The sequence below is a fragment of the Protobothrops mucrosquamatus genome, unplaced genomic scaffold (assembly GCF_001527695.2).
Source record: "Protobothrops mucrosquamatus isolate PMUCROS unplaced genomic scaffold, P.Mucros_1.0 scaffold2110, whole genome shotgun sequence".
Taxonomy (NCBI): Eukaryota; Metazoa; Chordata; class Lepidosauria; order Squamata; family Viperidae; genus Protobothrops; species Protobothrops mucrosquamatus.
In genome coordinates this window covers 70251-97929 of record NW_015388211.1, presented here as the reverse complement: position 1 = coordinate 97929, position 27679 = coordinate 70251, and the positions used below count along the sequence as shown (strand labels likewise).

Sequence of the window (27679 nt, the reverse complement as noted above, 5' to 3'; positions counted from 1 at the left end):
GAGAGAGAGAGAGAGAGAGAAACGAAGAACAGCTTCCATGTGTTTCAGTTGTCAGCCTGTGGTTTTGTGGTGAAATTCTTAAAGCCAACCTATGATCAGACTGGGTTTCATATCTTTTTGTGGCTCGTGGGATTAAATTAACGAAATGCAGCCTTTTCTCCTGAAAGCTGCAAAGCGCACAATCGTTTTCTCAAGGACATCAGTGTACTTCTTCCCTCTAACCCTGGAGTGCAGAAACCTGGATCAAAGCCGGAAGTGTCCTTTAACTGGTGCATTGGGAATGTCTCTTCCAAAGGGGTGGGGCCGGGACAAAAACTAATTTAAATTTCCCTTTTATTTACTTGATATATAGCTTAGATATATTTAAGGAAATTCTTCAAGAATTTCCTTCTGTCCTACCTAAAATTACACTTTATTTAACAATTTTTGAGGAATTTTGAGTTCTTTATGCAAGACTTTTAGAGAGCTCTTCTGCTCTAATGTTCTCTCTCTCTCTCTTTATGTGTATTTATTGGTGGCCAGGTCCTTGTGGTTGACCTTGTTAATAACCGGTTCCTTAGACAGGTAAGCATAACTTATTTTTCAGTCTTTTCTTTTTCTTTTTAATTTGTTCAGGGAGAATGGAAGGATGGGGAAATCTTTTGCTGAAAACCATTTGATGCTGGATATAGCCTATCACTTTCTTAATTCCTGCAAATCCAAAGAGAGTCATGAGAAATCTAGACTAGAAACAGATAGCCATCCAAAGCTGAGAATTTACAAGTGACATTGCTTTTCCGAGGGTGCATGCATATCGTTTTATCCTGACATCTCCTCTGATCAGCAGTTTCAGAAGCATCAAACCATCCTAAAGCCTGTCAGAATTACTGGGTGCAAGTGAAAGTGCAGAAAGGAAAATAATTGAAATGGTGACCCTTGGTTTTGAGAGAAAAAGAAAGATTGACTACGTGCTTACTTTTCCAGCCAGAATTATTGTACTTTGAGAATATCTCTCTTAGCCAAAGTCACCAAACATGGTTGTTGTTCTGGGGAAAGTAGGAAGAAGTAGTATTGGTATGTTTGCCACTTGAGTTGTATATATGTATGTGTATGTATGTACAAACACACACACACAGAGAGTTGAGAATAGGGGCCAAAAGCCCTGCTCAGGATATCAGAAAAGGAGATATAAATGCCAATGGAAAGTTTGCAACTGCCAGGTGTATGCTGCATTGTCTTTTATTGGCAATTTTCCTGTGTGTTCTATTGCTCCATTTTCCCGACAAAAAGAAACCAATTAAGGAGAAAGGATGGAATATCTTCTCAGTGACTTACCCCTTGGTAGCATTAGGATCTGTTCAATTAGAAGCTATGTTCGTCCTCAGGGCTGAGTCTGGAGCTAATTAAATGGAACCCATGGACCAAGATGGAATCTATTATAATTGTATCCTTCAACATTCGTAAGTGCCAAATGCCATTTAATGCCTATCCCTTTAACTTGACCATATCCACAAGGGGAAAATGCATCCCATACATTTAATAGAAAATTGAGATTTTGCAGATGCCTATGAAGGATCAAAAAGACCAATCTCCAAAAACGTTCTGTCATTTTTCTCAGGCTGTCTGAAGCTCAAACAGCCTTGAGTATATGAAATATGTGTGTTCTTTCGCAGATTCAAAAAGCAGATTTGTAGAACAAGAGCAGTATTGTCAACTTGGTCTCCTTACATGCAGGATCCGGTTTCATGCAAGCTTTTTGAATGCATGTTTTTCTTTGCAGATGGAAGATGAAGATTCTATTTTGCCCCGGAAGTTGCAAGGAGCCCTTGAACACATCCTGGAGCAGAGAAATGAATTGGCAAATGACAAGGAGGAAGTCATGCTCAATGGCAAACAGGGTTGGGTTTTTTTAAAAAAAAATTTAACATTTGGTAGTCTTTTTTTTTTTTTGACAATGTTCAGGATTGTACTTAGTATAGCTTTCCCCAGTTTTATGCTATCTAATTATTTGGACATGATTACAAACTGGTGCAGATCAGAAGCTCTGTGAAGGAGTCTAGTATGCAGAGATGATTACTTTGTACATGTAACTTTGTTCCCACCAAATTCTTTATCCTTGATTGTGTAAACTATTATGAGAAGAAGCTTAGTCGTCTATCTGAGTCTATTTTCACTGTATACTCCTAAGCATTATATGCATTGGGGTGGGGGAGAGAGAAAAAATCTCCACTTTCTCTATAGCAGGCATAAGTTATCTTTTTCCTTCCAAATTGAAAAGACCAAAAAATGCTTGCTTTGATCATTTAGATCAGTGATGGCGAACCTATGGCATGCGTGCCAGAGGAAGCACTCGGAGCCCTCTCTGTGGGCACACGTGCCGTCACCCCAGCCCCACCTCCTCCCATGGCCCCCTCCTCACCAGCACCCCTCCCCGGAGGAGAGTCACCCCCAGGCACAGCCCACGTGAAGCACCGCAGCCAAGGACATAGTAGCCGAGCAGCGGGGACAAGACTCTGCCCTTGCTGCGGGGCATGGGCAGAGGGCATGGCCGCCATGGCACTGTTGGGCCGCTTGGGTGATCTGTGGTGGGCCGTGGAGGTGGTGGGTGGCCCAGCGGGCAGGGCGGAGCAGGGACAGGTGTGGGGGCGGTTTTTCGGCATTCGGTCTCTAAAAGGTTCGCCATCACTGATCTAGATGCTCCACTTTCCCCCCAGACTTTTGGGAAATACTGTCAATATTGGAAGTTTTTGGAAGCCCTTCTGACAGTTGTGAAGGAGCTGGCAAAAATGGATTTAACATGGTTGACAACTACCTTAAACTATGTGAAGTTACTGGCACATTTAATGAGGTATTTAGGTGTGGGCTAGATGTTCCTGAATTTCAGCTTGCAGCAACCTCAGCCACTGTGACAAGTTATGAAGGATTTGGGATATTTAAGCAACATATGAGTTGCAGGTTACTCCCACCTCGTATGCTTATTAGTAGTGTCTCCAGGTTTTCAAGTAAGGATCTTTCTCAGTCCCATGGGAAGACATCATTATCTTCTGTGTTCTGCATTGGTTAGATCAACCTGGGATATCCCATCCACTTCTGGCATTGTAGCTTAGATCATTAACAAATTGGAGGATGTCCAAAATAGAGCTATGGAGACAGCAAGGATCCTGGAAGGGAAAAATATTTGAGGAACAGTCAGAGGTATGACTGTGTTTAACCTAGAGAAGAGTACAGGAAGACACAATAGTTGTCTTCAAGTATTTGAAGGCGTGTCATGTGGAAATCAAGACAGTACAGTTCCAGAATATGGAATAGGAAGCAACGACTTTAAGTTATAATGAGTTATAAAATAGGAGCAAAACATATCTTAACAATTGTTCTAAAATAAGAGATGGCAAATTCTGTATGGTTAGGAGTGTTTAAATAGAGATTGAATTTGCTGGGGTTGCTATAGTAATGGGATTTTGCTCTGGGCAAGAATTGGATTAGATGATATCCCCGATCTTTTCTAGTTCTTATCTTCTGTGATTCTGTGTTGAAGATAGTACTAAAAACCTTTTGAATGCAAAGCAGAATCACTGTCCATGAGAGATCGGTCCTCCTTGATGTGGTGGAATAGATCTGGAGATTAGCAAAAAACAGTTAAGAAAGATCATTAAACCCTAGCATATTTTTCTTCTCTTTTTATTTCATTCTTTCTTTTCCCTTTCCTCAACTTCCATACAACGACCCCTCAGAGTCCAGCCCTTTGAATGAAGTGGTGTCAGAAGCTTTTGTCCGCTTCTTTGTGGAGATTGTAGGACACTACTCTCTTTTCATGATTCCTGCTGAGAGGGAAGAAAAGACTCTCCAGCGGGAAGCTTTCCGAAAGTCTGTTTCTTCAAAGAGCCTTCGGCGGTTCCTGGAAGTTTTTATGGAGACTCAGATGTTTGGAGGCTTCATTCAAGAACGAGAATTACGAAAACAGGGAGCCAAAGGTGAGGTAATCCTCTGTCTCCTCAGCATCATCATACTGATAGCAGCTCTCCAGAATAGAACTTTCCAATCCTTTTTTTGGAGGGGCCCGGGATAGAACGTGAGACCTTTTATCTGAAAAATATGAATTGTCCTACTGATTCCTGATATTTAGTGGATCAAGTACAGTCTTAGTCTGCTTTGCTTTTTAAAACATAATAATGTTCCCAAATTGGTAGTAGCAACTGAAACTAACAACCTTAACACTTAGTCTTTCTTGTTATGGTAGTTGTTCTTGATCTCTCTAGGTTTGTTTGAGGTACGTGCCCAGGAATATCTGGAGACCCTTCCCAGTGAAGAACAGAGCGGAGTTAATAAATTCTTGAAAGGATTAGGTAAGGGATCCAAGCAAGTGCAGCTGCTGCAGTGATCATGATTTTAATATTTTTTTACCTTACCATGTTTAAATCACAGACACAATTGTGCACTTGTTATCTATGTTTTAGATCAGTGGTCCCCAATCTTTTGGGCATTGTGGACCAGTTCCATGGAAAACGATTTTTCCATGGACTACGGGTGGCATGGTTTCACGCGATACCTAAATACCATGCATGTGCAGATGAAGCTTTGCTTACTTGTGTGGCCCAGTTCTTAATGGGCTGTGGACTGGTACTGGTCCGTAGACCGGGGATTGGGGATCCTTGTTTTAGATAATGTAACATAAGGCGGGGAAAAGCATTTTTTTAACCTGAAAGGTCTTCCAATATTAACTATAGTAAACATTTGCTGTAAATACTTCCTGCCCATCACATCTCTGCTTAATAAAGTAGACTTTGCACATAAGTTAATGGTGAACATATAAGTTTAATAATCTTTATAGAATCACCTCTAACTTCTGTGGCCACAGTCTCATGACATTTCTAAAACAGTCCAAAATTTTCAGAGCATAAATTCTGCAAGTCCAGGAGATCTCAGGTGCCATGGTAGGGGTCATTTTGCAATCTCCCATGAAGGCATACTCAAAAGATGGCAGAGCTGGGGACCTCTGCTATTTGGCCTCAGCTCCATGGAGATGCTCACGTGGAAAGGTTGGAGACTCAAAAACGTTGTCTTTTCTGCAGGTAAAGAAGTTGTATTTTTCTTTCCATAAATATTGTCTCTCTTCTTTCTTTTCCCACCATTCCTCTCTAGGTAGCAGAATGAAATTTCTTCATAAGAAATAAGTGTTTGGAGCACCACCAGGCGTGGAGAAGAGGATATCTCTTCTAAGCATTTCAGCAGACACAACATGGACCCCTTTTGTTTTGTTTTTCCATTTTAAAACCAAGTCCAGCTTAGCCTGCTCCAATGGTGGAGAAACCTCAAGAGACGCAGTGTTTAAAAGCTGCATCTGGGTGAACTGCTGACCTGTGGCCTCCTATACACCATGGTGCAGAAGGGGCCTCCAGGATTGGCTGGATGAAGAAAATGCACTGGACAAACCACTCCCCAACCTCTCTGTTCACTGGCCCGTGTGCAGGTTTTGTGGTGATTTTTAAGACCTTAGCTATTACATTTTTTTGAAAACGTTTCTTATTTATACTGAGGTTAGGAAGATATTAGGCAGAGACATTTGTTCCTTTTACTCTCCCAAGGGATGACAGCAAGGATAGGCACTGCCATAACTTGGATTGTATAATTGTAAAATGACACAAAGTGATACAGAAATAATGAGAAGAGAAAGAAAAGGCAAGGAAAAGAAGAGCTCGTACACACCAGTAGGTGTGGTGGTGGTGGGGACTACTGAATCCATTCAGAATTTTATCCAACTGACCACTGTGTGATGACTTACTGCCCCTTCCTGGACTTTGGGACATATGTCCACACCTTTCTTCAGAGTAAGTCTGATTTGTTGCAATTGGAAATATGTGTTTATTAAAACAAAAAAGCACGTGCTTAGTTCCGAATACTGTATGTAGCTTGTTTTGTTTGTGTGTATCTTCTGGAGTAAAATTCAGAGGATGATTTTTAGGGCAGAAGCAGTCCTTTGAAGAACCTTCCGCTCACCCCCCTTCCCTAAGGAATTGAAAAAATACCTGAAAGCCTTTAAGGGTGGATTTGATCAGACATGTCAAACTCGCGACGTATCAGAACTTTTTCCCCATTGCCGGCAATGGGGTGGGCGCAGTTTCCTCGTGATGCATCCGGCCCGCGGGCTAGCAGTTTGACACCCCTGGATTGGATGGTTTTGGTGATGGAATTATAGGCGCCCCCTAGTGACCAGGGCAGTTGTGGAATACTTGCCTTCTATCATTGCATTCCTCTTGAGTTATTCAATGTTTGTTTACACTGCAGGGCATATTTTTTTAATTCTGTTACCTTTATTTACACAACAGTGATATGTGTGAAGTAACACTATTGATAAGTACCATTTCTGACACACAGATCACACCCGTGATGTGAAATTTGTGGCAACCTGTTTGTACCTTCAAGTCAACAAAGCATAAAGGCGCCGAGACAGGGTTAGGCACTCATCCACACCTTTCTCTTTCTGTAAATCTAAATAAAGAGGACTTTTTGTGCTCTTGCCCAGAGTAAGAGATTACCTTGAAATCTCAACTTCAAGGAAGGCTGTTCATTGTTATGCCACCATACATGGAATTCCAGTTTTAGGTGTGACAACTAATGGGAATGCACTGAAGGGTAATGCTCTGGAGAAAAGTGGAGGCTGACCACTGGTGGTCTCTTGCTTAAAATATTACGTGTGTACGAACTCCGCTCCAACTTCTACTAAGCTTTAGCCTAGTGGTAAAAAAAGGGGAAGCAAAATTGTACCTAAGATATATTCAACAGCTTGATATATTCAACTCCAGTATCGTTCAGAGCTGGAAAAACTTATTTTTAGAAATTCTGGAGAGTCCCTGAAACACATATATGCACAGCCCCCATGTTACTCCTTTTCAGAATAAACAGTGTTATACAAAATGAAAAACAAGAAGTAATAAGCAAAATAAATAAAAGGAACATGGTAAGGGGAAAAAAGGAAATCTGTTTGAAGTATTCACTGCTCCTCCAAGGTGAAATCATCAAGATAAAGGCATCCTCTTCTTTTATAACACTTTGAATAATGCAGGTAAACTATAGCTTGGAAAGATTGCTTATTCAGCAGCAATTTTCATGGTCAAGATCATTTATTTAATTCATCTCCATCCCAATATACATTGAAATATTTTGGATCAACTTTTCACTGAGACTGTATATTTTATCTTTCCTGGATACTCCGGAAGAAACCACCTGGAAAGGAAAAATACAGTCCATGAAGAAAATATTCTGGTTGAGTTGAGTTATCAGCAGCCACATCTTCCCGAGTGAACTTATCACTTATAGGGATATAGGAAAAACTTGGCTGGAATATGCCCAAGGATTGTAGTATTATAATGGTGAACAATGACAGGTCATTGCTTATGTTAAAACCACCCCTCGTAGATCAGAGTAAGGCTGAGGACAATGACGCATGTGAGCATTCCTTTTCCTTCTATCCTTCCCTCCAAAAGTTGGACTTTCTCCAGTCAAAAGATGGGAATACCGCTGGAGCAACACTGAAGATTACAAGTGGATGTCAATGACATCTCCTGCCTAGTCACATGAACACGACTATGGAGAAATGCAATTTATACAGTTTATACAATTAAACAGGAAACTATTTTTAAATATGGCTAGGGCCACCACAAGATCAAACTTGAGCTGGATTGTTGAGATCAAGGCTGGAAGGACATTGTGGGTGCACTTTTAAAAGGTTAGACCTTGGGGGGGGTTGTGTTTTTTAATCTTGCGGGAGAAATTGATGCCAAAACCAATGGCAAAAACTTTCACATGTGGTTTTTTAAATACAGGAGGAAGAGTACAAAGATTGCAGAAACATCCTAAATCTGTCAAGTTTTCATTCCATGTGGCCTTACAGCGCCCTCTGTTGCCTGTTGCTTGAAGACAGCATTTGAAACCATAATTCACCCGTCTCTTACTGGGCACTATGTCAAATCTGATTATAGACATCAATATTACAGAGGATGTATTTGTACATACCTGGAAAGCTTTCACTGATCTCTTAATTTTCTGTGGAAAAGTTAATTTTCTTCTTGTATTAAGGATCATAATGTGTAATATGGAACGATCCAGATGTAAGGGCATTTATTTAAATATTCAGATTAGTCACTACTATTCCTTCAAAAGTTGGAAGCAATGTACATAATTCACTCTCTTTCAGTGTTTCTCCATAACATCTCGCAAGGAAGGTTGGATTGAGAGAGAGAGATAGTGACTATCCTATTGAGGGCCCTTTGGTATTCTTTGAGCTTGGCTGTTTTCTTGCAGACATTTCATTACCAAACTAGAAAAATCCGCAAGAAAACAACCAAGCTCAGAGAAGAGCAAAGAGCCCACAGTTCAACCCTGAGCTTCAAATATTCTTTCATACTGATAACCCACTGAACTGGTGAAGTTGAATTTTATTTTGGTTCTTCCCCCGCCCATCGGTCCTAATACAATATTTTAGCCACTACATCACATTAGCGCTCAGTGAGAACAAGCACTGTGCTAAGGAATATTTGAAAATGGGAGAAGAATCCCATTCCCTTGTATTTTCATGTTCTGCTTAGTTTATGTGGTACCTGTTTGTGGGGAAACTGCTTTGAAGTCACACCTTCCCTTTGGAAGTTTGCAAGTATAGAGGCCCAAGCAGCCTTCACAATCAGAGGGTTTTCGGCAGGATTTCAACTGGATCCCAGGGCAGGAATACTGAGAAGGAAATAAAAGAAACAGCAGATAACGAGCCTTGTTCGAAAGTAAGAAATGTTGTCTCAATAATTCATTACCTTGTATAGTGTTTCTTGCTAGACTTGTATTTTTATGGTGATCATGATCCAACTTAAGTAAAGCCTAAGGAAGTTGATGCTGATAGACAAACTCTGTCGCCAAGGTGACAAGGGATAAAACTTTTTCCTACAATGTTTAGATATTATTCAGGAGCATCTTAAACAGATGCCTCCCTAAATAATAATAATAATAATAATAATAATAATAATAATAATAATAATAATAATAATAATAATAATAATAATAATAATAATAATAATAATAATAATAATAATAATAATATTAAGTTGGAAGGGACCTTGGAGGTCATCTAGTCCAACCCCCTGCTCAGGCAGGAAACCCTATACCATTTCAGACAAATGGCTGTCCAGTCTCTTCTTAAAATTTTTCAGTGTTGGAGCATTCACAGCTTCTGGAGGCAGTCTGTTCCACTGATTAATTGTTTTAAATGTCAGGAAATTTCTCCTTAGTTCTAGGTTGCTTCTCTCTTTGATTAGTTTCCATCCATTGCTTCTTGTCCTGCCTTCAGGTGTTTTGGAAAATAGCTTGACTCCCTCTTCTTTGTGGCAACCCCTGAGATATTGGAACACTGCTATCATGTCCCCCCTCGTCCTTCTTTTCATTAAACTAGACATACCCAATTCCAGCAACCGTTCCTTATATGTTTTAGCCTCCAGTCCCCTAATCATCTTTGTTGCTTTTCTCTGTACTCTTTCTAGAGTCTCAACATCTTTTTTACTTCGTGGTGACCAAAACTGGATGCAGTATTCCAAGTGTGGCCTTACCAAGGCATTGTAAAGTGGTATTAACACTTCACGTGATCTTGATTCTATCCCTGTATTAATGCAGCCTAGCACTGTTTTGGCTTTTTTGGCAGCTGCAGCACATTGTTGGCTCATATTTAAGTGATTGTCCACTAGGACTCTGAGGTCCCTCTCACAGTTACTACTGTTGAGCAAGGTACCACCATCCTATACTATACCTGTGCATTCGGTTTTTCTTGCCTAAATGTCGAACCTTACTTTTTCACTGTAGAATTTCATTTTGTTAGATAGCACCCAGTGTTCAAGTCTGTCAAGATCCTTCTGTATCTTAAGCCTGTCATCTGGAGTGTTGGCTATTCCTGCCAGCTTGGTAATCATTAGAGTATAGTTAGTCCTTGCCTTATGAACACAATTGAGTCCAAAATTTCTGTTGCTAAGCGAAACATTTGTTAAGTGAGTTTTGCCTCATTTTACGACCTTTCTTGCTGCAGTTAAGTAAATCATTGCAGTGGGTAAGTTAGTAATATGGTTGTTAAGTGGATCTGGCTTCCCCATTGACTTGGCTTGTCAGAAGGTCACCAAAGGTGATCACATGATCCTGGGACATTGCAACCATTATAAATATGAGTCAGATGCCAAGCATCTGAATTTTAATCACATGACCACGGGGATGCTGCATGCTTGTAAATGTGAAAAGTGGTCATAAGTCTCTTTTTTCTGTGCAACTTTGAACCGTCACTAAATGAATATTTCCTCCTAATAAGAGAATTAGAATTGCACAATTCAGTTATGGCCACTCTCAATAAAAGTAGTTTTAGTTTTCTTGTAGTAATGGTTTCTTGGTTTGCTCTACCCTAGTGGGTCTGACACTAACCTTTATTAGCTAAACCTTATTACAGTCGCTTTTGTCAAAGGAGAAGGTGTCATTCCTTTTTAATAGGGCAATCTTGTTGTGCATGCACTGCTTTCATCTTTATTCTAGAATTTCAGTTAGAAACATTGCATCTGTTGGCTTTTGGGTTGTCATCTATTGGCTTTAAGGAATGAGGATTAATTTAAGGCAGGGCAGTTTGCAAATATTTCCTTAATACTGTGGCTTGATGAAATAAAAAAAAATCGTGTGTAATTTTTCTAACTGCAGTTTGTCCCTTCGGCACATTTAAGTGCCACAACACCATTCCCCTGCTAATCTGACAAAAAAAAAAAAACTCAACTACAAAGAGCATTTTATTTCCAGCAAGAATTGGAAGAGCATTTCAGCATCAGACCAAAATTAATTAAAAAAGATATTACTCACCGTATCTGTATTAAAGTTCCCGTGGCCTTCCAAGTGGGCCTCAAGCCCTTGACTCTTGCTATTTGGAGGGGAGAGTGGGAGAAAAGGCCTCTTGCCAGTTGGCTTCTGCTTACTGGTTCCCAGTTGCAAATTGCTTGTTGCTTTGTCATACGCTCCATCACCTACCGGTAGTTGAGTTTCTCCTTCTGCAGCCTTCCACAATCTAGGGGAAGACTGTTTCCTCCCTTCTGCTTCTTTGTCTTTGTGACTGGGGTGGAGATTCTTAAATTTTGTAGCTCCAGCAGGGTTGACTTCAGCAGCCAGCCCTTTCCCAGTGTGAATCAGAAAATACAACAGTATGGAAAGCACAAGGACGGTCATTCTAGATACCTTCATACTGTTGTCTTGACTGTTCTTGCCCAACTATCTAAAGGGATGCAGTTGCCTTGGAGCCTGTTGGAGCAATTTTAAACAACCACACACACTTGAGTGTGTCTCTCTTCTTTTCCATGCATGGATGGTGGAAGCTTTTTATGCTTTCAGTGTCCCAGCTCATCCCCCTCACCCCATCATCTTTTACACAAACGCACACCTTTTTCCCCCCTTTGTTATGATATTAATTTTGCGTCTTGTGTCACTTCCTTGGAAAATTTCTTCCTCCTCCCTCCCCCTTTCTCCATCCCAGTAACACCCAACTTCTTTGCAAAGCATGTACACTCATTCAGGCATGTGCCTAATGCCATCTTTCTCCTTCATTGTGATCATGGAACATTTACTACTCCTCCCTTTTTTGGGGATGAGCAGGTACTCGAAGGCACTTTGAGAACTTTGCTAGTTGAAGAAAGAATGAAAGAAAACATTCTGCCTAATGAGCAAGTGATGAGTACATCTTTTTCCCCCTCTGTTCTTCTGTAGAAGTATTGATCATTCCTGGGGTTTTTTTTTTTGTTGTTCCTCAACTGATTCAACTAGGAACAAACAGATCGGTCCATGTCAGTGGCAGTGATAATCCATTCTGTCCCATTGTTTCTACCAAAACTGTTACCATATTTCTCCCTCTAAAATATGGATTTTTATGTATTTTTGAGACTAGCACAGCACCTCTAAATTAGAAAATATGACCTTTGAGGAATATTTGAGTTTCAATTTATGCATTAATTTAGGTAGATTGTTTAAATACTTGTTTAAAAATACAGCCTAAATCAAGTTCTCCAGCATCACTGAATCATTTTTGCTCTGTTAGAATTATGAGTAAAGGCGTTTTAGGTATACCTCATCAAAGATAATATATCTTCCAATACTGTACTGTTTTAAATAAATATGGCCATTTAGGGAGAGCTTTGGAAGCCCTGCACAAAAATGAGAATATTACTCCTCCTGATAACAGCATCTCTAACCAGAAGCTGCACAACTTTGCCTAGTATATTGCTTATTCCCACAACAATTAAAAGTAGGAACCATGCAGATTAAGGAAATACCTGCAAATGTGCATGATCAAGCGTAGATATAATTCTCTTTTTTTTTTAGTACAAGGCTTAGGTTGAGCTTTGCTGTAGATTTTTTTTTATTTTTATTAGTACATAGTAAACAGAATTAGAATAATATAGAATAGGGCACAGGGAGATTCAGGCACTCTTTTTTCCCTTCCACCTGCAAGGACTGGAGGAGAAACAGAAGAAAAACTTCAACTCCAGCTAAGACAACTTCCATATCTTGGCCACAGGCCATCTCTGAGCCTTGAGCCTTGCCAAGCTCACGCTGGTGCTGCTGATCTCTGGAGAAACAGGCTCATAAGAACGGAGGGAAAGACTGGCTGAGAGGAGGCCCATCCGGACGCAGTTATCCGTGTCTTCCCCAGCAAGCAGCCCAGTGATGATTCCAGCCATTAAGCTGCAAAGAAAAGAAGCAGTTTGGGTTGAACTAGACCAGATATGTCAAACACAAGGCCCGGGGGCTGGATGCGGCCCGCGAAGTGGTTTCATGTAGCCCACGAAGCCATCCTGGAAACAGGGAACGGCCCCCGCTGCCTTGGCCCTGGCCCAGGCCAGCCGGGAGCCAATGTATAATTTTGTGGTGGCCATCTTGGCACTTTCCCCAGTGGACCATGCCTTGGCACTTGCCCCGGTCCCATCCCCTTCTGCCAGAGACCCTCAGATCTGTCCCACTCCCCCATAGGCACCCTTGACGTGAATGATGTAGAACTGGCCATGCCCATCCAGTAGGCCACACCCACTCCATCCACGCCCACCCAGTAGGCTGCACCCATTCTGGCCACCCCCACCCACCCCCACAGGGCAACCGCAATGCTGATGCAGCCCTCAGTGAAATTGAGTTTGACACCCCTGAACTAGACCATAAACTAGGATGGGGGATAAGCATGGAATATGAGTGTTAAGAACATTTTCACCACCTTTGCTTCTCCCTGTTCTCTGAAGTAACTTCATAGTATATACCTTTCCATATATCTTCCAGATACTAGCCAGCAGCACCCCAAAAAATTATACCTAGCGAGAACCATCCATGCTCTTGCTGTCCCATTTCCTGACCAATAACTCTGGTGGGAGGGGGAAGGAGATGGCAAAGCTTCCCCTTGGGGCAACAATGGAGGATGTGGACTTTTGACTTGCAGATGGAAAAGGGGGAAACTCATGTTGACAAGCAGAGGCAGGAGTTTTCTATCAGTTAGAAGCCAACTGGTCCACAGATTCAGAACATTGCAAAATCTTTTTGCAAAACACTGTAAGAGGATATGAGCTGCTTCTTTATCAATTCAAGTTCTCAAGAAGTCCAGAGGGGCATTGTCAATATCACAAGAGCATGGTCTTTGCATACGGAAGGTATCTCTGCTCATCATTCCTGAGCAACTAAGTGCATGCCGGGAATTACAATTCAGGAAGATCTGGAGGACCACTGTTTTTCAATGCCTTCCAGATAAGGAGATGACACCCTTATTCTCAACATAGTTAGACATCAGGAGCAGGGCATGTGAGCTCCTGCAGCCAGCAATAAAATTACAGAGTGGAAAATGCCAGATGGGTTACTAACTTCAATTCTGTTGTGGCCAGAAGTGCAAAATAAAGCACCCTCCGAGCAAAGGCTGCTGAAACTCTGCTTGAACACATCCAGTGTGGACCCTTATCCAACAATAGTTAAGAAAGTCAATAAGAAGTTCAGCCACTGGGTATTAATAGATTTTTTAAAAAGCAATTTGATATTCCACTGTCAGAAACACAAGACACACAAAAACCTGCCCAGAGTTTGTACATAGCAACAAAGTTCCCTTGTGCTTTATCCTGTGTCCCTCCTATGTCCACCAATCAATCAGTCAGGATATTCTTTTTAATGGAATTGTCTCACTATTCCTCCCAAAACAAAAGAAAAACACAAAAAATATCTCTCTGGTTGGTCCATTCTGAACAAGTGAGTTAATGGTTTATCTACAGCCAAAGTCAAATTGGACACAGAGGGGAGCCATGGTGGTGCAGTGGTTAGAATGCAGTAGTGCAGGCTAACTCTGCCCATAGCCTAGAGTTTGATCCTGATGGACTCAAGGTTGACCCATCCCTCCGAGGTTGGTAAAATGAGGACCCAGATTGTTGGGTACAATATGCTGATATTGTAAACCACTCAGAGAGTGCTATAAATCACTATGGAGCGGTATATAAGTTTAAGTGCTATTGCTAAGTGCTAACTCAAGAGCATAGCCCAAATATGATTAAACAAATAAACAAGTTATCAATTGCAGCTGGATAGTTCCCAAACCCTGACCATGTCATCAACCACCTCAGTGAGAGGTTGTACACATGATTTGTCATGGCAAAAGGGAGAATTAGTTTAACAATAGAACTGAAGCAGCTTTATATTCCCTCTGTCATGGGCTGGAGATGAGATGGAGGTAATGTAGCAAGGAGATATATTTTAAAAATATTTCTCAAGGCATCTTCATGTCACAGTAAGTGGGACATATATAACATACTATTGTTTCTGTCACTATTGGACAAGAAAGAAATGTACAGAACCATGACAATTTTCTTACATGGTCTCTACTGGCCCTTCTTGCTATATTTTATAGCAATTTAGGTAACTTAGTGCCAGAAATATGAATAGATTAGTACAAAATATACACATATCTTGTGTACTGAATCACATCAATTAAAATAGTATTCAGTACATGAAATAGACTTGAATTGGACAGCCCAGAATTACCCTCTACATTAATAAAAGTACCTGATGCTCCTGGAAAAGACATACTAAAAAGTTTTGTGGGGTTTTTTTTACAACAGTTGTGTCTCCAAGCACATGAAGCAAAGCTTCAATTGTCTTCCCAAAATGTAACCATAAAATATAACTCCATGTATTTTTCTTTCACAACAATGCAAAAAAAGTGACAGCTTACAACAAGCTTTCTGTCTCTCACCATGTCCAAATAAATATTTGGGCTAGTGCTTTCCTTAGCAATGCTGCATACCTCCATGCGCTGTTATGTTGTCACAGCAACCTAAGTGTTAAAGATCTAACAGAGGGAGGTGGAACACTGTACAGCCATGGCACACATTCAATGAACAATTAGCAGTATATACAGTACCTATCACCAGCTCCAGAGACATTCACTATCTCTTCAGTGGGGACAGGGAGCGCTGGGTAGTGAACAGCACGTAATTCTTCTGTAGCATTCTGTAAAATGAAATGGGAGAATTCAAGGAGCTAGGCCTGGAGACAACTGTAAGGTGCCCTCCTGCTCTTCTGATAAATACTAAAATTCTGTGTAGGTAAAGGTGAACATGACACAAGAGGAAAATTTCCTTACTCACTATCAAGCCTGATTGGAGAAAAGTGATGGTATGAATTGAACTCACAGCCCTCAAGTATCACAGTTGAAACAGGGGAACTGAGCAGGAGAATTGACTATAACCAACAATTGAAAAGGAAGAAGCAATGAGAAGAGGCACTATTCCCCATATTAAAGTGTCCGTTTTCATGGTTACAAACACAAATCCATAATTTACAAATGATGAGAATGGACTTTTTCATTTTCAGATGTTTGAACTTTTAAAGGCAAGTTATCAGTCCTCACTATTAAAGGGAAGATTTCTGCATGGTCTTCTGAACTTTCAAATCCAAAGAGGGACTGGTGTTCTAATTTTTTTCCTTTGTCTTTATAGTTTCATTTCCTTATCCGTAACAAATACCTAAAGGCATTTCCATATTGCCATTCTATCAGTTACCATTTCTACTACCAAATCCTTCAAAAGCAGCTAGGAGATGATCTGTAATTACCTTCCCCATTGCCAAATACACAATGCTGAGAACAAGAAGAATCACTGCCACATTCCAACCCATCACAGGGCATTTTCTCAATTATTCTATATATTGGGAAACTAATAATCTACAAGTCCCTATAGCTGTAACATGTGAAAGAAAATGCTAGTTTTACTATTTTCCCATCTGTTTTTCCCATATTTTTACCTCATAGCATGTTTGAGGGTGCAGAGAGACACTTCCACCCTTGCTTCGGCCACACAGCAGGACTCCATGTTGACCAAGAGTTACTACCACATAGTGTAGTCCTCTCAATAAAGGATAAGCCAGGGCAATAGCAGTCTTGATAATGTCCTCCACCTTTGATGGTAGATCTGTAGGTTCCATTCCAGAAATGTAAAGAGTGAAACCCAGTCAGATAGCATTGAATTCATAATCAAACCATTCATTTGAGGTTTTTCAATATCACTAAGATGGACTAGAAATTAGAATTAATTATTTACTAAATTTCAGTTTCAAAAGAAATATGGGAATGAATGAGAGAAGGAAGTTTATCAGTAACTATATCTGAATGGTGCCATTGACAATAATTATCTTCACAATAACAAATCTTTGAGATAAGTTGGTCTGCAACCATATAACTGGCTCCAAATAATCTATGGCCAAAGGGAATTAGGGTTAGTTTGTAGTTGCTATGGGTTGTTTTTTTTTTTCAAGAACTGTCCAATTAGAGCTTTCTATGCACTGAGTTTAAATCCTTTGGAAGTTCAAATCCTGTCATGGTGGAATTCTTTCAGAGGTCTGAACACAATAAAAAAAGGAAATTGTTTTGGAATAAAATGAAAAAAAAATATTTCCAGATTGACTCCCAGGAATGGTAAAAAGCAGTAAATTGTTTAACTGAACACATCTATTGGGATAGACTTTTTATCCCCCACATCCTACATTTTAGTTAAGCCCTGGACAGTGACATGAAGAAATTCTACAATCTGAGAGTGGCTGCCAGTTATCTCAAACAAAGGGTAGGCTGATATCAGATTGCAACGCAAAATTTACAAAAGACCACCGAGAAGTAATTTACTAGCCTAGTGGGTCACTTTGGTATATTTTAAATATAAATAATCAATGAAAGTTGCTTTTTTCACATTCTCCTGATAAAAAACAACTTTGCTCCAGATAGAGCAATTCATTTCGCAAAAAGTAAAAATTCAAAAACTGTGAGAGGAGTAGCAATATTTATCTAGACATACTCCATCTTTATAGCTGACTGTAGACTTAGAGTCTTTTCCTACTGCTTGATCAAAATGTTATTTACCCAACCCTGAGTCAGCAGGACAGTGTTATCATGAAAAGTTCTTTATCTACTGCCCATCTCTATTCTGTTGCACCAGCCCCTTAGCCTGATTGCTGAAATATGCTATTCTAATTTTGTTTGGGATAATTTGGTTTCCTTCCTTCTCTTCAGCATTTCAGCAGCTGACCAGAAAAATATCCACCAATCATACTGCGTTTCAGTGCAAATTAGGAAAAGCCCTATGCGTAGTGGTGCCTCATTCATCATGGCTGGTTTAGAAACCAGGAAACACACAAAGGGGAACATAGCTCAGTGATAGATTCTTGTTAGATTAATCTAGGGATCTAGAGATAAGTTAGTTATCTCTAATTAATTTAGAGATAATTTTCGTTATCTCTAAAAATTTCCCACTAGCAACAAAGACTTTGGAGAGCCAATCCAAAGCAGAAAGATGGTATTAAACTGTTACCCAGGGGCTGATAATGTGTAAAGTTTAATAGTTCCAAGCTATAATATACCGCCCTGAGTCCTATGGGAGAAGGGCGGTATACAAATTAAAATAATAATAATAATAATATAAATTATAAATAATTCTTTGTTACTGTCATTCCCAAATGTGCTTCACCTGTTGGCACAGGATTTCCCAGGGTCTGACTGATGGCTCTGAGTTCCCGAAGATTGGGTGATACGCAGGTCAGACCTTTCCAACTCTCTGAAAGAAAAGGCTTTGAAGCTTTGTTCACATCTGTAGGTTCATAGTACACTTGAAAAAAAGCATTGCATTTGGTCAGTGATTCTGACAAACATAAAGCATCATATTTAGTCAAAAAGCCTCTATCTTTGCTTTTTTTGGATTAAACATAGCTTTGAAGTTTTAGTTAGAGATTCTTCTTATGGTCATTCAAAAGGATTAGGCTGCAATCAGTTTGCCTAGATAAGATGCACCTATCTTGCTAATTGTCTGATTAGCACAAAACTACTTTCTTCCCCAAAACTATTTTCTTCTCTGTTGAGTTCTGGATGTCAAGTTTGTCCAAATACTTCTCCCTTAATCTGTGAACAAACTAATATATTTCTTAGCTGTCTAATACTGGCTGAATGTTAGAATTAGAAATAGGACAGATTACAGGTAGTGCTCATACAAATGCTATAGATACATTTCACAATAAAAATTAAAACTCAAACACTGCGACCAAAATTGTTGGAACCATATGACATCATCCAACTCTACTTCAAGCACTGGGTTATCCAGTGCCAATATGCCAAATGGGGTGCCCTGGACAGATTCTGAAGCTTCTCCCTGTAAAAGCAGGTTTAACAAGCTTGAAGGTCTCAAATACAGAGCAAATAACAATCAATCCACCAGTCAGTGGTAAAGGCAAAAAGGAATACTATTGTCTAGAAGGAAGCAACAACATAATTCAGATGTGAGATGAATTATGTCAGCTTCCATGAGATTACATTTTTAAATAGCATCATTTGGGGGGCTCTGGAAGTTGCATTGGAGCACCCAGATTCTGCTCCTTTGTAATGATAACTATTAAAAAAGTAGAGGAATGAGTCTGTATTTCATGCCTGTGCCATCAAGTTTCTTCTTACCTGTTAAGTGTTGTTCTCTGGCAATCTGACAGATGTACTCAATGGTAGAAACTGGCACATTCCCATCTATGCATATTATTGGAGCCAAGCACAGATTCTCCTTGAACTGTGACACCTGAAGGGAATCGCAGGAGACAGTTGACAATGGAAAAACCAAGTAGATTCTATGAATGTGACATCCCCTCTCAAAGTGCAGGATGCAAATCTTGTAGTAGGTCGGTCATGTGCCATTTGGGCAAGATAATCTAGCAGGTCCTTTGGAAGGAGTGTTATCCTATATCAATATCATCACTTGAATGAAGGCGAAGGCATGAAGATGAGGTCTCCTTTGCATTAAGCTCTATTTCCATGTAGATTTTTCACAGTAACAGAATTAGTTTGCCATTGTCTTCTAGGATGTTGCTTGACATCTGCATCTAGCCTACAGCCCCTAGGTCTTCCAACCTGTTTTATACAATTCAATATTCTCATATTTACATTTCTCCTCACCATGTGCTAATATTTTTTATTATCCCACAAATTTACTACTGTCTGAATGAGTTAAAGTTGGCAATCAGAGTGTGAGTCTCTCCTCCTTTATCTGAAGAATCGGGGCCTCTTCCTTGTGGCCAAATTAATATGCATTCCTCAAGTCTCTGAAGGGCAGAAAAGTATGCCTGAATAATTTGTACTGCCAATCTGAATTTATCTCCCTTGGTAATGAAGCTTACAAGAAGATTGTGGATTATACTGTCTTTGTTTCCGCTTTTACCCAGCATCACCAACCTACGAAGACAACAATCACATTTTTTTCCTTCTTAGAAGTATATCAGGGAAGACCTGAGTGAATCTGGACTAGTATCTGGAACAGAGGTTTTAGATATCTTTCAAATTATTAGATCACTAGTGACAGATTACTAATTCAGAATTGCTCCATGTGGTAACCTGCCACTTGAATTCTTTCTGAACATGGGTCTTCTGAAAAACCAATAGAGTGTGTCGCCCAATAGTTTGACTGACAGGTAGTGGGGCAAAGAAAGAATATAGGAATGAATGGGGGGTTGCCCACAAGGTACATCCAGAGACCTTCCTCCTGCTTCATCTCAGACCTATCCTCTCTCATATCCACCTATCAGCTGAGCTCTTTTTGCTTACAGGTTTACGACTCATTCTTGCTACCACTTTGGCTACAAAGGTAAGCTGACAGTACTGAAGTCAATTTCACCAGTTGCCAAATAACTGGTTAAATGGTGTAGGGAAATACAATAATAACAACTAACTGCATAGTAGTAAGATAGCAGACTTTGTATAGACCAGTGTTTCCCAATCTTGGCAGCTCTAAAAATGTGTGGACTTCAACTCACAGCCATGGCTGACTGGGCAATTCTGGAAGTTGAAGTCCACACCTCTTAGAGTTGCCAAGATTGAGAAACACTGGCATAGACAGATATTCTGCTTTGAGTTTTGCTGGGTTATTGCTTGGTTGATGTTCCAATTCACCTTGTGAACATAGCTACTACATTTCTGCTGTTTCAGTAGAGGAGGATGTACATCTTTTATCTCTCAGACAGAATGTTCTAGGATTGACAAAAAAACCTCCAGCCATTAAAAAAGTCACCTGCAAAGCAGCTTTCAACTAGGCTATATTTAAGTTGAAAAGTAACATTTTCACTGCAATGAAAAATCTATTTTATATAGAATAAAAATAAGGACCATGGTTTCAAGCTAACTAGGTGTATATTTTTCTGCCTCTGCTACATAACAGCAACACCTACCCATCTGTCAATGTTCAGCATGTGAAAACTGGAACCAAGCATGCACACAAGAATCCTCAAATTCCTAACCAGTAGTTCTTATTATAGAATCATAATGAAAGAGTTTCGGCAACTAGTGTTTCAAGCACAAATCCTACTGAACTATCAAGCCCTTTTGTGCCCTCTTCTTTGGCTGCCTTATGTACTTGGCTTCCACTTTGGGAAGAGGAAAACTCCATCTGTTCCTTCAACAGAAAACAGTCTGATCTATCATTGTGCTGTCCTTCTCTGACTGCTTGAGAATTAACTCCCACACCATCTGCCTGTCAGAAACATGTTAGGAAGAAAAAGAGAGCGCATATGAAATCGCCTTACATCAGATGTCCTATGTTTACACTTGAAAGTCAGACAGTGGGATTTGTAGTCCAAAACCAAGTTGCCTAACTCATGCTTTCTAATGCCAACATCCATCTTCTTCAATGTGATCTACCCAAAGAACAGTGCTTCTTTGCAGCATTTGTACAGCCCATAGCTGCATGATATAACCTGTGCAATGGAAGGATTTGTATATTCGCTCAGATATAAACTTTGCTGGCTTCTGTGCAGCCTAAACCATGCAAATGGGTGAGCTAAGGCAGCAAATCAAACTGACCATTTTGCTCGATATATTGCATTAGTGATGCTTGAGTAACAAGCTGATGAGACAAGTCTAACTTTGCTAAAGGAGAGTCTAACGGAGCAATCTGATAGTGTAAAATGGACACGGCTATGCTATGTACCGCCAGTCTTACAGTTGGGGGTTCCCCCCCTTTTTTCTTTTTCTTTTTAATGATTTAAGCTTCCTTTAGGGGTCATCTAACAGTCTTTGTTTCTGCATTAAAACTTGAGGAAACTGAGCTGCTGATTCTCAGAAAACATACTATCAAAACTAGCAACCCAAGTCAAAGTGGAATTCACTGTGACAGCCTGCACTGCACAGACACAAACCCAGCCTTGAGGTAGGTTTTCCTGTCTGCCCTGCAACCTGCTTGGTTAAAAGAACAGAAGGAAACACGAGAGCCCAGTGCTTGTATGGTTGAGGATGACAAAAATTCTGAGGACTTTTGTTGTTATTGTATAAGAAAAAAAATCACTTAATGGTTATTCCTGTCTCACTACCTTCATTTCTTTGGTTTAATTCTTTTGCACTCTGGTATTGGAGAAGACTCATGAAAATACTGAAACATCAGCAAATCATCAAACAACTCAACACAGAGTTCTCATTCAAATAACAAATGACCAGGTTCAAGTTATCCTACTTCAGACATATTATGTAAAGACCTAGATCTATGGAGAAGGCTCTAATTGTGGGAAAACTGGAAGGAAAAAAAAGAAGAGGATGACTAGCAGCAAGGTAAATGTCTATGGAGATTCTCAGTCATCTGAGTTATGGTTGTCCCAAAGGTGCTTTTTCAAAAGGCAACTGGACTTTGTTTTTCCTTGAAGACATTTCGCTTCTTGGATGAGAAATAAAATGTCTTCAAGGAAAAGCAAAGTTGCCTTTTGAAAATGCACCTTTGGGATAGCAGCAAAGTTTATAGGTATAATGGTGATGGGAGCACCACTGGAAGAACTTAAAAGGACCAGCTTAGGGACAGATCATCATGGAGAAAAAAATCTATGTTGTTGCTAAGAGTCAACAATGATCTGTTGGCATATAATCAAATCAACCATTTCTTTAGTAAAGCAAATGGGAATCTGAAGAGTGTGGTGATGCGGTGGGAAGAATGATCACTGTTTTTCCTTTCAAAAATGAATTTTCAATTTCTTAAAGATCTGCAATAAGTGATTTACTGACATGCATAATGCTTAAGAAAATATGATCAGCTGTTAAGAGCAGGGTCTTAGCACTTTTTTCAACTGTTTTCATTCATGGGGGAAAGGGTGGAGTTCCATCTGAATCACTCTTAATTGTCTTTTCCATTAGAGTCCTAAAATATGCCTCACTCATCAAGCAAGTCATGATTACTTGTATCTCCACAGGTAGGCACGTATTAGAAATCAACATCTGGAAGGAATTGTGGGTGGAGGCCTCAGAATTGAAAAAGTGGCTTTCAGCAGTCCATCATAAGCTCAGAAGAACAAATGCACTACAGGCAAAAGTGTCTAGAATAACGGATTACCTGGGCCAGCCTTGAGGGTAATGATTCACAGGGGCACAGCACTGGGGATTTTCCAGTAGGAAAACAAATCTGGAACTAGGAAACATCATTTCTACCACTCTAACATCTTTAGAGGGTGAATGAGACAGAAATAAATGAAAATGTAGCTAATTATAAAATGTAGATGTGATCAAATCTCCAGGGTAACACAGTACATGATATATCTTTTCAACTCTTTGTTTATTTAGGAGAAGGGTGGACAATGTAGAGGCTGCATGTGCCCTATCCCAACACCTGTCAGAACACACCAAGAGTTAGCAGGACCAATATTTGCTGGATCTTTTTGTTTTTGGGAAAAATTACAGCAGGCTAAAATTGGATGACACACGTGCCTTCAGCCTCCATATTTCATCTGCCAAAACCCTGATACAACAACATCTGCTTATTTCATAGATGTTATGTCATCATCAGTCACGCTCTCTGTGATCATTGAAAGCTCCTGGCTGCAAAATACTAGATATCTAAGTTTCACTTTATGAACTGCAAAATAGATAGTACTTCAGTTTAGTAAAACTTCCAAAATATATGATATCCATAATAGTGATGATGTAGTAATAGGATAATAACAACCTAAGAGGATGAGGGGGAAGGAGATTCTACTTTTACCCTTAGTGATGGCTGTAGGCTGTCTACTCATAGGCTCAGGACCAGGTGAGGACAACACTGTGTGACTAAGGGGACAACTAGTGTTGTCAGGACATGATTGCACTATGATAAAGTGTAAAATGAGGGCAGGATCTATGTTGAATATCAAAGAGCTGTACTCTGCTCTTAAGAAAGCAAACAATGACAATGATAAAAAAAAATCCAATCAATACCAGGCACTGTAATCAGAAGAATACAGGAAGATCTTACATATTGCTCTGTTATCTGCTGGTGGATTTCCATGTCTCCTAAACCAAAGGTAAGTTCTCCAGTGCCTGTGATTACAGCACAGTAAGTTGCTGTGTTGCGTCCTTTCAGTTGCAAGACTCCTCTCATATCCTTAAAGCAAACCAAGAGAGACAAAGTCAGCAACATTTTTTTCATTCTCAGAAATTGTTTTTCTACGCTTCACTTTTTAAACTCTATATAGCAGCTGAGTTGCAGGACTGCATCTTCCTATAGACTCCTTCCTGAATATCCCAGAAATGATATTCTGAAGAAGCTTCAAGAAAAAACAAAGAAAGTTACCTTTTGAAAAAGCATTTTTGGGACAACCATGACCGGGATGATTGAGAATCTTCATAGGCATCCTTCCTGAACACTTAGGACTTCACTGAGACACTTTCTGCTAGTCTGCTTCTCTATGGCACAACCTATACCACTTAACAATTTCATTTATTGATATTTATATGCCACTTCTCACCATTATTTTAAGTCATTTACAATCAAATTAATAAACAGTAACAAAGCTATTTTTTTAAGATATTAAAAACAAAACATGGACATAATTTGCAGTTTAGATACTGTCCAGGCAGAGGGCAAATATTTAAACTTCATATTCACCATGTTCAACTTGCAAATTAAGCTGTACAGCCCATGACTGAATATAACAACTTCCACGGTGTTGCCCATGTAGTCTGTTACTTAAAAGAAGATGCTGATTTGATGAATATTGGGCAAACAAAACATAAAAATTAAAACTCAAAGTTACAAAATTGAAAGAAAGGAAAACAAAGAACAAAAGCAAATAAAAGGCTTTAGTTTTGTTATTCACTGCCCAAGGTTAGTTGTTCTGTAAGATGAGTCGCTATATAAGTTGGATAAATAATAAAATAAAATAAAATAAAATTGGAAGTACATATATTATACTAAAATGTTGTAAGTTCAGAAGTTAACAATTGTCAAATGTTGCAAGCTACCATATGCCTGCAGTGTCGCAGAACAGATTCTGAATGCTCATCTTTCCCCATGACTGAGATAAAAACAGGCATCTTCCCAAGACGACTTAAGCAATCTAAAAAAAAGAAGAAGTAAAATGAACTAAACTTGGTTGACTATTTGAACAACAACATCAAAGTGAAAGGCTCTTGGGATTTCCTGCTCTTTACCTGCTGTGTCTTATCCAGGGCTTTTTTTGTCATAGAACGCCCAGAACGGAGTTCCGGCACCTTTTTTGGATGGAACCTTATAGGGTAGGCAAGGTGGGTTGTATGAGGTGTGTGAGTTCTGGCACCTTTTTTTTTTTTTTTTTAGAAAAAAAGCACTGGTCTTATCATTTAGCGAGCTGATAACAAGGAGGAAGAAGAGCTATAACTATTGGCATCTTGTCTTGTGCCATTGTAATGTAGAGAAATTAGCATATGATATACTGTAAGGGAGATTGCTGTGCATTATGGACAGTTATGTAGTTGTTCCATGGTTTCTGCTCAGCCACAAGGCTAGGTGGATGCCTCACCATTTTTACACTAAAATTCTAAATAATAGGTTAGCAGATAGACAGATGGATGGATGGTCTGCATTTATAAAGTTATCCAATTCAGCAAGCACTCTGGATGGCATGCAGATTAAAAACAGATACAATAGCAAAAGGCAAAGGAAATAATAACAGAACAGTAAATAAAATAGGGAGAAAATACATAATTTAACCAAAACTGATGCTGCACACCTTGACCTGTGGTTTCCAGGGATCATTTAAATCTTTCTGTACCTCTGGAGAGGATGTTCTTTCAAAGAAAGGTGCTAAGACAGATGCTGGAGATGGAATTTGAAACCTTCTGGATGCAAAGCATATGGTCTAGCCTTGAATTACAATTCTCTCCCATTTAGGGTTTAGTATGGGAGGACCAGAGAGGAACAGAGCCTTTCCTAAGTCTGTCAAAAATAATTTGATGAGAAAAATGATATGTGTTTTTTAACCTGAATTAATAAGGGAGCGATGAAGCCTATTTTCTTATCCCAGTAATTTTGCTTGCTGTGTCTCAAGAATAGAGTTTGGGAGAATAGAGTGGGTGTCGTAAGTTACAGTTCGGGGCTAGGGTTAGGGTTGAAACTAAACTACAATGCTATTATGAAGAGAGAGGAAGTATAGTACAGTACTTGTATGGAGACTGAGAGTGAAGCAGCTGACTCTTGAACAGCATACTTTGAATTATATTATTATTGTTTGTAGAACTTCCATTCTTCGAGCACATCGTAGCTGTCTCTCCCGCCTTTTTTCTTGTAACCATACCCAGTGCCCCGGATGCTTGCAGGTTGGATGTACTCCATTTTACTAATTGTATATATCATGAAGGCGAAACAAACGGAAAACAATATGATCTGTATTTTTATGATGGCAAGCTTTAAAGTGAATTATACAATGAAACAGCCTTCCCTGATCTGATGCAGTGCTAGCAGAGGGATGGGAGAAGTAGTCCAACAGATCTGGATTGGTCAGAGAAAACTATGCTAGAAACTGTATATACCCACTGTGGAAACAATGAGAATGAATTACCTGCTAGATTTTTGCCCACACCACCAAAGGATTGTCTCACTGTAGCTGGATTTGTCTGCCCCCCATCCTGAAAGTATAGAAGATAAATCAATAAAGTAAAGCAGAAATTGAAGTCCACTGGGATTCTGATTAGGTGGATTACAATCCTTTATTCTATACCAGGCGTCTTCAAACTTGGCCCTTTTATGACTTGTGGACTTCAATTCCCAGAATTCCTCAGCCAGCAACACTGGCTGAGGAATTCTGGGAGTTGAAGTCCACAAGTCATAAAAGGGCCAAGTTTGAAGACCCTTGTTCTATACAGATAGTGCTCGACATACAACAATTCATTTAGCACTGAAAAAAGTGACCTATGATCGTTTTTCACACAACCATTACAGCATCCCCATGGTCAAGTGATCAAAATTCAGATGCTTGGCCATGACTCATATTTATGATGTTTGCAGTGTCCCGGGGTCATATGATCACCTTTTGCGACCTTCTGACAAGCAGTCAACGGGGAAGCCCGATGCACTTTACAATCATATTACTAACTTATCAACTGCAGTGATTTGCTTAACAACTGTGGCAGAAAAAGTCATAAAAGGAAGCAAAACTCACTTAACTAATGTCTTGCTTAGCCACAAAAATTTTGGGCTCAATTGTGGTCGTATGTCAAGGACTACCTATATTTCCTATTCAATCCAACAGAAACTTAACTCATACCAATAGGGATGTGATGCTAATTTCTTTTTATCTCAGATTGTAGAATAATATTAGTGGCATCCACACTCACTACTTACTATTAGTCATTTTTAACTGGATATTTCACTTCTATATGCAATCAAAAGTATAAGTGTGATAAATGATCATTGTTAAATGAAGGAAAACATTGTTGGAGGTAGTTTGGCTCCATCTGTATCTACTTAGCTAATTCAGTGCTCATTTGGAACTGGTTTAAGAAATGCAGCTTGGGGAAAGTGAGTTTTGTGAACAGGCTCAGCTAACATATCTATATAACAATTGGCAAGCAATAGAGCAGAGGCAGAAGACAAAATTTTATGTAAATTTTCTAGCATAAATGGATTGAAGCAGCACTCAGGAATCTGTCACTCTCCAGATGTTGATAGGGAGGCTGGATCAGATACAGTATGAATTATAACTATAACCCACCATCTGGACAACCATATGCTTCTGATTATGTGTTAGATCAACGAATGCAAGAGATGGCAACTTTGCAAAGAAGTTGGAAAGTTGCATGCAACAGTATCTGAATTAATCTCTCCCCATTTTGCTTATAGTAGATATGGAACTTTGAAAAAAGCCCAATCGAAAATCTTATGTAGTTGTATAATAAGCTAAAATGAAACAAGCCACA

At 39.6% G+C, this 27679-nt stretch overlaps 1 protein-coding gene across 1 annotated transcript in view; it reads right to left on the bottom strand.

Moving 5' to 3' along the window:
• Positions 1-7475: 7475 nt before the first annotated feature.
• The window catches only part of LOC107294819, a 39899-nt gene continuing 19695 nt past the window's right edge, over positions 7476-27679 (bottom strand). The window contains exons 11-22 of the mRNA XM_029285718.1: positions 26323-26389; positions 24749-24843; positions 23760-23888; positions 18971-19085; positions 17997-18134; positions 16285-16451; positions 15404-15492; positions 12980-12998; positions 11005-11153; positions 10840-10897; positions 8606-8700; positions 7476-7560 (exon numbers count right to left, since the gene is read on the bottom strand). Of these exons, the coding sequence (XP_029141551.1) occupies positions 7476-7560; positions 8606-8700; positions 10840-10897; positions 11005-11153; positions 12980-12998; positions 15404-15492; positions 16285-16451; positions 17997-18134; positions 18971-19085; positions 23760-23888; positions 24749-24843; positions 26323-26389 (1206 nt within the window). The remainder of the gene's footprint in view (positions 7561-8605; positions 8701-10839; positions 10898-11004; positions 11154-12979; positions 12999-15403; positions 15493-16284; positions 16452-17996; positions 18135-18970; positions 19086-23759; positions 23889-24748; positions 24844-26322; positions 26390-27679) is intronic.